This window comes from Primulina huaijiensis, chromosome 6 (assembly GCF_012295235.1).
Source record: "Primulina huaijiensis isolate GDHJ02 chromosome 6, ASM1229523v2, whole genome shotgun sequence".
Classification (NCBI taxonomy): Eukaryota; Viridiplantae; Streptophyta; class Magnoliopsida; order Lamiales; family Gesneriaceae; genus Primulina; species Primulina huaijiensis.
The window spans coordinates 14,508,140-14,522,563 of record NC_133311.1 but is presented as its reverse complement, the minus strand read 5'-3'; the positions used below and the strand labels follow the sequence as shown (position 1 = coordinate 14,522,563).

Genomic DNA, 14,424 nt, shown 5'->3' with positions numbered 1-14,424 from the left:
TGTCAGAGGTGGTTATTAATATCTGGAGTAGGTCTCTCTCACGAATCTTTATCTGTGAGACGTGTCAACCCTACCGATATTCACAATAAAAAGTAATACTCTTAGCATAAAAAGTAATACTTTTTCATGGATGATCCAAATAAGATATCCGTCTCACAAAATACGATATGTGAGACCGTCTCACACAAATTTTTGCCAAATATCTAAAGTTTGTCTATGATATTTTACTCTTAGTTAAATAAAATTAATTTAGTTTACCACATATATTTATCATCCCCATATAATAAATAATCAAATGTTTTATTATTATCATACATAATATTATATCAGTTAAATATTATTATGCTTAAAAATTTCACAAACAAAAATTTTAAAAATAAAAAATTTAAGTTGTAAAGGTGACCGAACACAAATTTAATTCGTCTCCTTTATCCCCAAGCCGATGATCAGAAATTCCCCCAATTCTTACACAAAACCCTAGACCACCTCCCTCAATCGACACGAAATCAATCTTCTTTATCCTTCCGACAATCATCCACCATAAATATCTGAGCCACTTTAACCCTGAAAATCGCAGACGGGTCCATTGATGTCAGTCGCGCCGGAAAAATTCCCGAATCAGAACTCTCTGATTTCGCCCACGAGCTCTCGCTTCGTAACGGAGACGATTAATGGTTCTCACAGGTTCGTGATCCAGGGGTACTCCCTCGCCAAAGGCTTGGGCGTCGGGAAACACATTGCCAGCGAAGATTTCACCGTTGGAGGCTATAAGTGGGCAATTTACTTTTATCCTGATGGTAAAAACGTGGAGGATAATTCTACTTATGTCTCTGTTTTCATTGCCTTAGCTAGCGATGGTACGGATGTGCGGGCACTGTTCGAGCTTACGTTGGTTGACCAGAGCGGCAAAGGGAAGCACAAGGTGCACAGCCATTTTGAGAGGTCGCTAGAAAGCGGTCCATACACTCTTAAGTACCGTGGGAGCATGTGGTAAAATCCTTTGTATCCCAGGTCTTTTCTTTTCATTATTTGGCTTGTTGTTTTGTTGATATACCGTGGGTTGGGCAAGCTGTCGTTTCATTGAATTTTCGTTTGGTTCTTGATGATGGTCTTTGTTTTTTCTCCTGATTGTTTGTGTTTTGAACGATAGAAGTGTAATTTTTTTGGTATATTTGCTAAAGAAATTGTGTTTTAGATTGGCTTCTGTTGGTCTCTTGATGACCATGTTTTATCTTGACAATTGGGATCGGGGAAGGATTGTGGCATGCTTGGAATTCAAGTCGAGAAAATTATTGTATTCATTTTCTAAAAAATTTCGACTATAATCTATAGAGTTTAACTTTTGTGTTACGCTGTTCTAGTTGATACCATATTTGAAATATTGGACTCACCAACCAAGTATTTAGTGATTTCTTTCAAGTTTCACTATGTTGTGTCAAGAAAAATGTGTTCTTAAAAAATTGGTAGATATCATAACATTTATCAAACAAATACTCAGCGGAACAAGTAGTCAATATATTCTTAAATGTGCTTCATCTGAATGCTATGGTTTGATTTTATTACACTAAAAATTTGGAATAATCACTTTAGGAATTCATGACCTTGTGGAATTATAGTTTCTGATTGTAGGATTAAATCGACGATTCTCTTTTGATGAAGTTTGTAGAACATGTGATTTCTGAAATGCTCGGCGCAGTTTCAGGTCTATCAATGTACCCTGTCTTTTTTATGGGGCTACCAAGGATGATTGCCTAGTTTAAATAAACATCGGTACTTCTTTTCCCAACTCCTGTTGCATTTTTTTGTGACAGCATATATATAGGCTGTTCGATGAATAATAATTAGTTTCATCAAATACTTCTTGATCCTGAAACCAAGCTAGGCAATAAACTCGATTTAGTTTGGGTGTTGTCTGCTAGTCACCCTGTGGCAATGACTTGCATCTTACATCTTCACCAGTGCTAAAACAATGTATGTGAATGCAAACCAAAACATTCCCTGTGCTCCTTTTGGATGTCATTGTCACTTTGGTGTCTGTAATCGTGTCATTATAGAATTTGGTATTTTATCCAGGTTAGATCAGTTCCTGGATCTCAAAGCTCTTTTGAAAAATAGCTGGAGATCAACTTTTTTTTTTAAGATTGAGCTTTGGGACCCCTTACTTTGGTTATCAATTCTTGGGACGTGTTATATTTTGCAATCGGTACTAATGACTTGATAGATGCGGAGATGGTTAAGTTTTTTTTAGTGAGTCCTGTAAATTGAAAAGTTTGGGTGATACTCTATAAATTCCCTTCTTCGTTGAAAAATATTCGTGTGGAATGGGAGTCTAGATCACAAATAATGTGATATGGATTGCTTCCTCTTGAAGAAAATGACGAGAACAAACATTCTGAAACCTCGTTTGGAAAATTTTCCTATTTCTTAAATTTTAGAAAGAATTATTAAGATTCTTAAGATAACAAGATTTCCATCCCCTCACCCAATTTTGAGTTCTCATATGTTGTGATTAATTTACTGAATGCAGGGGATATAAACGGTTTTTCAGAAGAGCTTTGCTTGAAAGTTCAGACTATCTTAAAGATGATTGCTTGAAGATCAACTGTACTGTCGGAGTTGTGGTTTCTGCCATAGATTCTTCTAGTTTAAATTCGATTCATGTCCCTGACTCAGATATTGGGTCACATTTTGGAATGCTTCTGGAGAATAGGGAAGGTTCTGACATTGTTTTTAATGTGGCTGGGGAGAAATTTCATGCCCACAAGTTGGTACTTGCTGCACGTTCCCCCACACTTCGATCTGAGCTTTTTGATGGATTGGATAGCGACGAACAAGATATTATTGTTTCGGATACGGAACCTGAAGTTTTTAAGGTAAGGAATTATAATATTTTATATCCGTTGATGTGTTCCTAGTCCTATTTTCTTATCTCTTACTCTGCTTTTTTACTTGATGGTCAGTTGCTCTTCTGGAGGAGATATCTTTTTAGGATCTTCAATGAACTTTGTTTGTTTCCGCTGCTCTAAATGATTACTAAAGTTACATGATATTTTTAGGCTATTCTGCACTTTATATACCGAGATGCCTTGGTGGAAGATGAGCTCATTGCATCTAGCTCCAGTTCTTCTCCCTTGGTAACTGACACGTTAAATGCAAAGTTGCTGGCAGCGGCTGATCGTTATGGTTTAGGAAGACTTAGACGGATGTGCGAATCTCATCTCTGCAAGGATATATCTGTGAATTCGGTGGCACAGATTCTTGCTTTGGCAGATCGTTACCATGCTTCAGAATTGAAAAGAGTTTGCCTTAGTTTTGCAGCCGAGAACCTGGCAGGTATAGGAATAAGCCCATTTTTGTGTATAAATCAATTTCCAGTAGTTTATGGTTATGAAGTCTTATTTGTCTGCATTTGTTCTTTTTTCGCCATGATAATTCCCATTCTCATCATGGTTGTTCTTGTGCTTACTCACTGTTAGATCCTGACTTCTCGAACCATTTAATGTAACTACAAAGACTACCTTGAATTTTTAACGATAACGAAGAGCACCCATAAATGTAACCAACATAAAAGGGCTAAAGGTGGGGCGGGGCTGTGTAACTAACTAATTTGATTGTAGGTCGAATTTATTTCATTTCTAAATTAAATGATTCTATTTGATGAGGTTACGTGTGTTTTAGTTTTAATTGTATTTTGAAAGTTAAAATCTCATAAGTTTCTTATTCATATTTACACGTGCTCAAAGTCGAAAATATAACTGGTTTGAAATTTAAGGTTAAATGAAAATGGTGCAATAATCATAATCTTCGGCTAATTTTTTTTACTGAAATCTAATTTTTTTCAAAATCTTCAAAAACAAAAACAAAAATCCTGATAAATTCCTCAGTTTTTCATGTCCACTTATCATACCTTTTCAGCTGTTATGCGTTCGGATGGCTTTGCAAACCTGAAAGAAAATTTCTCAGCTCTACAATCCGAGCTCTTGAAGACCGTAGCTGGCTGTGATGAGGATTGTGGTGGTGGTGGTGGCAAGTCTCGAAGTGTTTGGGCTCAGCTGTCAGACGGTGGTGATACCAGTGGAAGGAGGGTAAGACAACGGAGTTAACTTTGGATTGAGGTAATGGATACTTCTTGTTCAGTAAATGAACGTTATTATTTGTGAAAAATTGTACCCGAAAGGATGCTGAAACACAGTCCTCAACTTTTATAACAATACCAGTAAACTGAAATTTCCATATTTGCTGCAATGTTTAGAGATTCCGTACTTTAGCTGAGCAAAGCTCATTCAGGAACTGATTCTGGATAATTGTTGCTATCAGACTGTAATTGTATTTTTTCAGGACAGCTTCAGAATCATCTATCCATGTATGTTGTCCAATGAATATTCTGCTCCCAATATTATCCATACATTCATTTACTTTTCTACCAAGGACATTGTTTTTAATGAAATATAACTGATTTTCCTCTTCTATACTATCCACTTGTGGATCCTGATTTTGCTCTTGGCATTTTATGATGATCAATTGTCAATTCTCCTGTAATTAAATTACCAAATTCATTAGGTGTCGGTCTTCGTGCAAGGAAATTTGTTGTTTCCTATAAGATGTGTGTTTGGGTAATATTTGTAACGTTGTCTCATTTTAAGAGATAAATGCAATTAATGTAGAGTCATTTGGAATATGGAACCGAGTTTTGAGAATATTTGAGTCCAGCGTGTTATGTGCTCGAAAGAATGTGGCATTGGTTATTCCAAGTTTCTGGTTCATTCAAGTGCACGTATACCGTTCCATGGTTGTCATTGACCTGTTCTATAACAAGCTTTTGACACAAACACAGAGGACCAGTGACCGTGCCCATGAGATGTCATGAGAATCAACGCGAACTGATCAATTGACTGAAAGCAAAATTATACAAAAACACTGATAATATTAAACCAAGCTCCAAGAAATAATAAAACTCTGCGTGCAACTCCTAAATGAAACACGATTTGCCCTTATCTTGGTTTCCGGATGACCTAAACAAGGCAACCAAATATCACGGAATGGTTCCAGATTTATGAAAAAACTGCAGTTCATAGCAAAATCAAGATGGGAACTAGAAAAGTGTGTGAGCAGGTATTGTAAGAGTTGCAGCAAAAAGTAAGAACATAAAGTGACTAAACGGTGGGCATAGCATTCCATATTTGCTTGCAATCCTTGCTTAAATCATCACAAAGAAGTGTGCCTAGTGCATCTTTCAGCAAATAATGGTTGTTCGACTGATCTTTCTTAGGAGCAAAAAAGTCGGAAGCTAGCAAGAAATCTGGTGTGGAGAAGACCGTCTGGTTTTTTACTTCATTCATGTTGTGAAGTTTCATCAGAACCAGGTCATCCGCAGCTTCGTCCTTAACTTTACAGCATTCAGATCAACCGAAGAAGTAATTAGCATGATCACCAGAAAGAGAATAAAATATGAAGAAAAAAACAAAACATAAAAGAAACGAGAATTCCAGAGTCAGGGTTAACAATGAATATCAAGAAAATGCAGTATCAGAAATATTCAGACCTGGCATTGTCTCTGAAGAATGGAGGTCAGCAAATGAGTTTCTACTGATAAGGGTGCACTCGCTGAACATGGACGACGAGGAGTAACATAAAGGAGAGATTGGCTTTGTGATTGCTTCCCATTCGGTTTCGTGGATATCATGAGATGCGGTGTCCATCATATCAACTGGCATAATGGAAGCATTTGAAGCCTGATGGACAGAGTTGTTCCTCGAGTTTTTCATACTATGTGATTCATACAGTACAGCATCCAACAATCCACTGTCTCGAGGTGAAAGATTACACGAGTGAGCATTTTCATTTGGAAGAGTTTGGATCATAGTATCAACAGACTCGAGGGAAGGCAACGGGGACGAGGGTGAGCCCCAACTACCCGTATGAGTTTGGAGTGAAGGGAGCTCCAGCTTCATTGCCCAAGTAGGCTCAGAAGCAGAGGTGTTACTATTTAAAATGGCATGGGTGACAGGAAGTGCACTTGAGGATGAGGCATGATCAGTTGTCGCATTATGATCATATGAATTATGATCAAAGGCGGAGGGGAACACAAAAGATTGAGAAATCTGCATAGAATCATCACTTTGATAATGATTTTCATCTGGTGCAGTGTTGCCTACAGTGGTATTCAAACCAGGGAACAAAGTTTCTGACCTTCGAAATTTCTTGGATGGATAAATCATGGAAAGGAAATATTTCTCAGGGTAAGCAGAATCGGGATCTTGTGATAAAAAGCTATTTGCAGGGACATCAAGGAAGCTTTCAGATGGAAGATCAAGAAATGCCATAGGATACAGAAGCTGATCTAGTTCCATTGTTTTAAATTCCACGGGAGGAAACTCCAAGTAGTTAATTGGCAAATAATCGGAATGATCAGCATCACCAGATGAGAAAGCAGCCATTTCTTCATTTTGTTCGTTCTCATTTGATGCTTGGAGACAGATATCAGGTGGATAGATCGGTAAGCCAGCACGCTGTCTTCTTTTAATTCTTGTGTTCCAATAGTTCTTGATCTCATTATCTGTGCGACCAGGCAACTAAATAGAAAAAATAAGATTAAGAATATGATGAGAAAAGGTATAACTGCAGGGTAGACAAATGTGCTAATACCGTAAAGTTGTATCTGAAGTTGTAATATTAATATTTCGGTAAGTAGTATTACCATACACTATTGCCCACATGAAGCTGAAAATATATAAGAGAACCTAAACGTGCATGAACTTATTTGCCAATGATGTAAGAAGTACAGATGGAATTTCTCAACAGTATGATCAGAATAGATGAGAATAGATGATTGGGAGGACCCGCTGAATGTATCAAGCACATTGTCATGGAAACTAAGCAATGATAATCAAAAAGGAAATAGCAGACGAGCAAACAGCAGTCGTAAGGAAAATATAAACAGCGAATATTAAATTATGCAGTATCTGCAAGTTTTCCTTGTAATCATGGGCTGTATTTTCCACCTTCAAAACAATAAAAATTAATAAAATTCGGGATATATTCTTTAATAGAGAACCTTCTCCCTCCCGTTCATTTGAGTTAAAAGATGCATGTCATGCACATCACGTCCGTGTCATGTCGTCTCATATGAACAAAGAACACATTAATATAACGAAACATTAAAATTCCATTTCTTTCAACTCAAAAAACGTAAAAGCAGACCGGTTTGACAAGTTTTTTGGAACAATGTTTTTTCATATTATTAACAATATACACTTGTAATGCCTGTCAAACGGTTTTGTAAAACTCTGGTAAGGCTGTATAGCATGTATGAGTTCAAATGAAAAATGAGATCAGACATTTATCAGCTCACTAAAGTTACTAAATTTCGGGATTTCTTGAATTAGATTCAAGGAAACTGATCATCAAAGTTAAACAATTTATTTTCATGAAATTAGAAATTACTATTTTTGAGTATTAATGCCATATGTATATCATTATAGTATTCATTCCCAGACACGGCAACAAGCGAAATCTGCAACATGTTTTTACGTATAGATAAGATGATTTGAAAGAGTAGCACACACCTCAGCTGCCATTCGGGCCCATTTATTTCCCATCTTAGCATGAAGTTCAATGATATGGCGCTCCTCCTCCGGACTAAATGCACCTTTTTTAAGATCTGGTCTGAGGTGGTTTGCCCATCTCAAACGACAACTTTTTCCACAGCGGGCAAGTCCCGAGTGTTTCTGAACTGCATTCCAATTCCCTTCTCCGTGCTTGGTAACATATTCAACTAAAATTGCATCTTCTGCAGAAGTCCAGGGACCTTTTTTAAGTGGACCATTCGCTCCCATATTTCCACTGCTACTAATATCATCAACAGATGGTGAGTCCATGCCGTTCTTGGAATTCATCCATTCCTCACTTTCACTTGTCATACTCATCTTCAGTTCTTGAAAAAAAAAAAACAAATAAAGAAAGAAAGTAAAAAGAAAATTCTAGTTTAGTACACAAAGCAGAAGAACATTAAAAAAATTATTGCAGTGTTAGGAAAACGATAGCGCGTGTGATTCCAGATAAGCCATGACAATGGAAAATTGTTTTCCCATCAACACAGAAAAAAACATAGCAACATTCTTTGGAAGAGACCATGCTAATAACAGACAAAGAAAATCAAAGCCATGTGAAGTTAAAATAGATAACCGAGGCAGCACTTGAAACCCAATTCTTTATTAAACCAATCGATTCCGAGAGATCTACAAATCACTAAATAATTCATCCATCAGTCATAAATCCCAAACCGAGGAAACAAACTTAACATAACGTTTGAAGCCTTCAACTTACCTTGTTCACATGAGTCAAATTAATCAAATATATGAGACAATCCAGAAAATGGTCAAAGTCAAAGCAGCTGTACTTGCTATAGCTACAGGTTTATTCCGGGTGTGTGCACAAACAAATCTTCATCTATTTCCGCAATTATTACTGCTATAGAACGACGACAACTCAAGCAATGCAAACACACACACACGCACACACACAAAGAAAAGAAAGAAAGAAAGAAGCTAATACTTAAAAAACCACCCCTTAGAGGTGACTCAATTGAATTATGTCCATCCTTTCCCCATTATCTCAACTAACAAGTTTAATAGAATCTGTAAAAGTTTTCATACATTCTGGGCTAAACACTAAATAAAGGACTAAAGGAGTGCTTATTACACAATGATTTGACAGAAGTCAGAAAAGTTGTCAATCATCAACCTCTAAATCTACACAAGAACTCTCCATACTCTAGACAATAAGGCAATGCCAAAAAGCGAAGTCACATAAGAGCAATGCTAACAAAACAAATGCACATCAATACTCACCGTTACATAACAAATAGGCAGTGTTGAAAGTTTTAAGATTCAAAACAGCTGATAACGGAGTTTTGAATATAACTATTGGCACATATACCATACAGATAAAAAAAAAACCAGTAAGAAAAGAGCTTGCTAAGTTTCAGGTCTATCATGCCGGAGATCTAAATGTCCAGAACTGTGTTCTATGACTCTCTGTGCAATGAATAGTGGGTAAGAAACATGCGCAGTGGCAGACTTTACCAGACAAGCGGCAGTTTCATGAAATAATTCCAACTTCTATATTTATTTTTTTTCTAAAATTTCAACTTTCAACCCCGATACTTATTTTGGGATTGCTTAGACTTTTAAAATACACAAAAGACAGAATTTATGAAGCCTATACGACAACACATATGTAAAAACATTAACTGTCATTAAACTCAGCAATACAGTTTACTCATTAATGCCAAATCTCAATTATGCCAACTACCTTGATGCAGAAAACTCTAGCAGGAAATGCAAGGCACTCCGCAGAAGCAAATGATCCGTCCCACAAGAACTCAATAAAATAGCAAACAAATGCAGATCATTCCTAGAAGAATAATTTGTTAAATAAACGCGCAAGAAAAATAAAAAAAGAAAAGAAAAGGAAACAAAAAAAGCTCAATTCTTTTCCTCCAAAAAATTAAGATCCCGAACACCCAGAAAGAAAAACAAAAAAAATCCCATGAGACGAAAATGTCACAAGATTCACTCATTTACCATGATGGAAAGAGAAACAGCAATGAAAAACAAAAGGGGTGGTGAAATTTACAAAGAGGTGTCAGCTGATGGAATTGAAATTTGGGAAAGAAAAAAAAAAGATACAGAAGGCAAATACAGGGTGGGGGCTAGATGGCAAGCTTGGAGAGAAAATAGTGGAGAGATTAATGGGTTGAACAACAGCTCAATTGAAGATCAAACAATATATACTAACTCTCCCAACCCAAAAATTTCTTTTCTAGTACCTTTACATGTGACCATTATCATGTGATTTATCAAGTAAAATTCCATTCTTGATTGTGCGTGTTTGAGAAAGAGGAGAGAAACCAGCTAGCAGTATGCCTAAAATTATGGACGACTTGTTTCACATGAGAGATGAAAGGGGTATTACATTTGGGACGCTACCTATTTAAATGAACATTTAAAAATTATTATAAAAATATATTTTAATAAATCTGCTGTTTAATTATAACTATCGACTCCAATATATTCAACATATTCTTGAAATTTTAGAAAATTTCGTTGTTTTTCTCTATATTTTTGTATTTATAAAAAATATAAAATATATTTAATTAATCACGACTAATAGATGAAAAATTATTTTTAGATTGGTAAATCTATATATCAAGTGACCAGATGCATAGACTGCTCACAAAACTCTTATCAGACTCATTAATTAATTTTGTGAAATCGATATTCGACCCGATCCGTTCAATAAAAAAATATTATTTTTTACTGTAGCAGTGAATCGGATCAACCCATCTAGCAAGAGGTGTTCTTTGGATTGCTTGTGTGTAATATACATACACATATTCAATACCATTTAAATTCAAAAGGTGTTTAATGTTACAAATGACAGACAAATATATCTATGTATACATCCAAAGTATTTAAATTCAAAACGTGTTTCATGTGATATTTAAATAAGAACTAAATTAATTTTATTTTTGAAGTGACATTAAAAGATATAGAGATAATTCTTTAATATTTGAAAAAATGTAGATATTTACTTATTAGGTTTTTGGTGAGAGTGAGACGGACTCACATATTTATATTCGTAAGATGGGTCAACCCAATTCATATCTGCAGTGAAAAGAAATATTTTTTATATAAAAATTAATAATTTTCATGAATCGAGTCAGAGATAAGTCTCATAAAAATTTGATTCGTGAAACTGTATTATGAGAATTTTTGTATTACTTAAAAATAACATATTATTAGAAGTTACTTAATTTTTTTAAAAAAATCAGAAATAAAAAAAACTATACGTTAACAGTTGAAATGATACATTTTGTAATTTTAAAAAATATATAATATAAATAAATTTGATTAAAGAAGTTATATGCATTATGATTTTCCCATACATTAATTATTTGCAAGAGTATCTGTAGTTCCATTTAATTTGAAGGCCATCTACCTTGAAAATTAGCAGTTATATGTATTTTTAAAATTACAAAATTTATCATTTCAATTTTTAAGTATTATTTTTTATTACTGATTTTTTTTAAAAAAAAATTAAGTAGCTTCTAACAATATGTTGATTTTTAAGTAACACAAAAATTCTCATTAAACAGTCTCACAGGTCAAATTTGTAAGACGGATATCCGACCTAATTCATGAAAAAGTATTAATTTTTGAAAAATTATTACTTTTTATGTAAAAAAAATATTAATTTTTTAATCTTTTTTCTTTGTATTGATTTTGAAAATATTGGAGTACGAGTAGAAAATTCAATTAGATAATTCCATAATTTTTTTTGTCCAAAATCTTTGTATACACACGCATACGATGTGCCATGATTACTATTATATATAGATTGTGTGGAATGTATTTATTTTTCATCAATTGGGATTTAGATATAAAAGCGATCGAGTAACGAATGCTAAACCTAAAAGAGTAAATTGATCTGAATTTACATGATAATGAGACATCAAAGAAGATGTCAATCGAAATTCTTGAATAGTCGAACAGGAACACACATTACAAAATTTTTAGGCAAAAACTTGTGTGAGACGGTCTCACGAGTCGTATTTTGTGAGACAGATATCTTATTTGGGTTATCCATAAAAAAGTATTACCTTTTATGCTAAGAGTATTACTTTTTATTGTGAATATCAGTAGGAGTGACATGTCTCACAGATAAATATTCGTGAGATCGTCTCACAAGAGACCTATTCAAATTTTTATGAGCTTTATAAATAAATATATCCAGCTATTCAAATATTTATAAATATTCAGATAAATTAATTCAAATATATTTACACACCTCTAACCTAATCAATAACTTAATAGAGCAAATTTGATTTTTTCAATCAACACCTTCTAGAGTTAATCTATTTCATATGACTTATTCAATGTGATTTGCCTGAATAATTTGATTTGTAAGCTATTGCGTTATCTCGAGAGTTTCACACACACACATATATATATATCCAATCACATGGGGTAGGGAAAATCCAATCAATGCAATGATTGAAAATCTCTTTTATATANGAAAAACATGGAAATCAAAATTGAAAGTTTGCATGTATATATAATTATTAATTTTTTTATATAAATTTAATTAAGATATTATATTTTTATATAAAATATAATCATGTTATTGGAATTTTTTTAATATTGTTTTTGAGATTTGATTTTTTTTAATTATATTTTCGATTTTGGTGGATAAAACAATCACTTTAGTTGACCCTTACTAGTAAATGACAAAATATGAAACAATATTTGTTGACCATGAATGTCACACACACATATATAGTCCATATATTGTGTTAATTTATGTGAACATTATTGAAGTGTAACTCACATGTGATAAGAATAACAAATTTGTATATACAATATGTGAGTGTCACCTCAATAATGCTCATATATATGTACATGTTAGGTAGACAACATATCNATGACGGAGCTAGCATGTGTCTAGTTGGCAGCTACCCACGTAGGGCCCAAAAAAATAATTATAATTTTTAGAACTAAATTTTTGCTTTTTATTATTACTAGCTAGCGTCCCACATTAGACCCGAAAAACAATAATTTTTTTCTTTTATAATTTTTAGATGTGCTCTTGGACGTGTGTAACTTGTGTTTGAACCTTATGACATATTATTTCTGACTATCAATTAATTGATGTCTTTATTTTTTTCCTTCATTAATTATATTATATTGTTGCATACATTAAACAAAGATCTTGGCTCTACTCCTGGTGAGACGGGTCTTCAACCCGACCTGATCAATGTAAAAATATTATTTTTTATGACAAAAATATTAATTTCTTTTCACAATATGTATGGAGAGACTCAACCCATTTCATGGATATAGATCTGTGAAGCCGTCTAACATGATATCTATCTACTTATTCTAAAAATAAACAGAAAGAGATAACGAAGTCAAGAAATAATCTAAAAGAAGGAAACAAAAATAAAGAAAATGTTCTCAATCTCAAAAAGCAAAATGAGAAGCAAAAAATATAAATAAAATTCAAGAAGATACTGTTAAAACCACCTCTCTTTATTATTTTTTAACCAAGACCCATTAAGATGGATGAGAACCCTCACAAAAAATGGGATGGGGGCTTTCTCACTATCTCTAAATATTATAATATTTTAATATTTTTTTGATATCATGCATCATATTCATATATATTAATCTTTATATACTAATATTGGGTGTGAGATCCCTCAAACCCGATAATTCTGGACCCAAAAGATTTATGCCCAAGGAGTCGGGGTTCAGCTCGGGTATTGGACAAGTATTTAAAGCTCGGAGATTGCCCAAGGATCGATAGCAGGGGTTGGTCATTAAAAAAGACGACATCATCTTGAAAATAAGGGTTGATATACTTTCTACTCCTTTAACACGAATGAAGATCCCTACGGATCTTGATCGATTTGAACTATTTGTACCTATATGATAGTGATCCATCGATCATCCATATCATACACACAAAACTAGTGATTCTTGAAAGAAACTAACTAAGAAGTACTAATGATGTCGGATTTTTGGCCGAGCTCCAACTTGGGAGACCGACCTCCCTACGAGAGACAAAATAGATATACATATGTCTTTGCAAGAGGATCTCGCAGGACATTGAAGTTACTTGAATTAAAGGGAGTTTAGTTCTCAATTTAAGCATTGACATCTAGGATTTGTCGGGTTTATTTCCACATTTTCCCTATATATAAATACTAGATCGATTTTGTTTCTAATTTTGGTATAATGTATAGCTTGTATAGAAATGACAACTCGGTGGGTCTGGACGTCTGGTCAAACCTAGGGCCAGTCGTCCCGCCTTTTTTTGGATTTTAATTTTTAATAAAAATAGATTAACCAAACAATTTATCCAAAGTGGCTAAAATTAAATGTTGAAAATATAACATAATGGAGATGTTATTTATATTTACTCCACATATTGTTTAAATGGACTTTATTTTGATCCTTAGCAAAACAAATGGAGAAAGTTAGCTTGATACCATGGTTTAATTCAATAACCAAAAAAAAAAAAAAAAACCCTTATAAAGACTAATTCCTAATTATTATTTTTTATTTTAATAAAAAGTCATTCTAAATGCAAACTATCAATATTTGTTCCGTGCACAAAAACTTAAAAATCTAATTCTTGAAATGGATTATTGAACCAATTAAGATAATTAAAATTAAAATGTAATATTATATGCATAATTTTCAATTTCAATTGAATTTGTAGCCTATAAATGCTATATATATTTTTTTCACGAAAGCCTATAAATGCTATTCACACTCGGGATTAATATTTTTTTAGAGGCAAAAACTTGTGTGAGACGGTCTCACGGTTCGTATTTTGTGAGACAGATCTCTTATTTGG

At 33.8% G+C, this 14,424-nt stretch overlaps 2 protein-coding genes across 6 annotated transcripts; one reads left to right on the top strand and one right to left on the bottom strand.

Annotated features, from left to right (window-relative positions):
• Positions 1-400: 400 nt before the first annotated feature.
• Positions 401-4,467, top strand: LOC140979582 (BTB/POZ and MATH domain-containing protein 4). Its single transcript, XM_073445046.1, has 4 exons — positions 401-990; positions 2,528-2,873; positions 3,057-3,333; positions 3,916-4,467. Exons 1-4 carry the CDS (start codon positions 590-592, stop codon positions 4,101-4,103), a joined length of 1,212 nt encoding a protein of 403 aa, XP_073301147.1. The 5' UTR covers positions 401-589; the 3' UTR covers positions 4,104-4,467.
• A 641-nt stretch (positions 4,468-5,108) lies between these two features.
• LOC140979581 (transcription factor GAMYB-like) lies at positions 5,109-9,952 on the bottom strand. 5 transcript variants are annotated; one of them, XM_073445042.1, is made up of 5 exons: positions 9,830-9,952; positions 9,313-9,414; positions 7,566-7,933; positions 5,543-6,572; positions 5,109-5,386 (listed from the first exon to the last, which is right to left on the bottom strand). In XM_073445042.1, exons 3-5 carry the CDS (start codon positions 7,923-7,925, stop codon positions 5,154-5,156), a joined length of 1,623 nt encoding a protein of 540 aa, XP_073301143.1. In that variant the 5' UTR covers positions 7,926-7,933; positions 9,313-9,414; positions 9,830-9,952; the 3' UTR covers positions 5,109-5,153. The 5 variants fall into 5 exon arrangements, with proteins under 5 accessions (XP_073301143.1, XP_073301145.1, XP_073301142.1 ...); XM_073445044.1 differs by having other exon boundaries at positions 7,566-7,925; XM_073445041.1 differs by lacking the exon at positions 9,830-9,952 and adding an exon at positions 9,585-9,811.
• Positions 9,953-14,424: the final 4,472 nt, after the last annotated feature.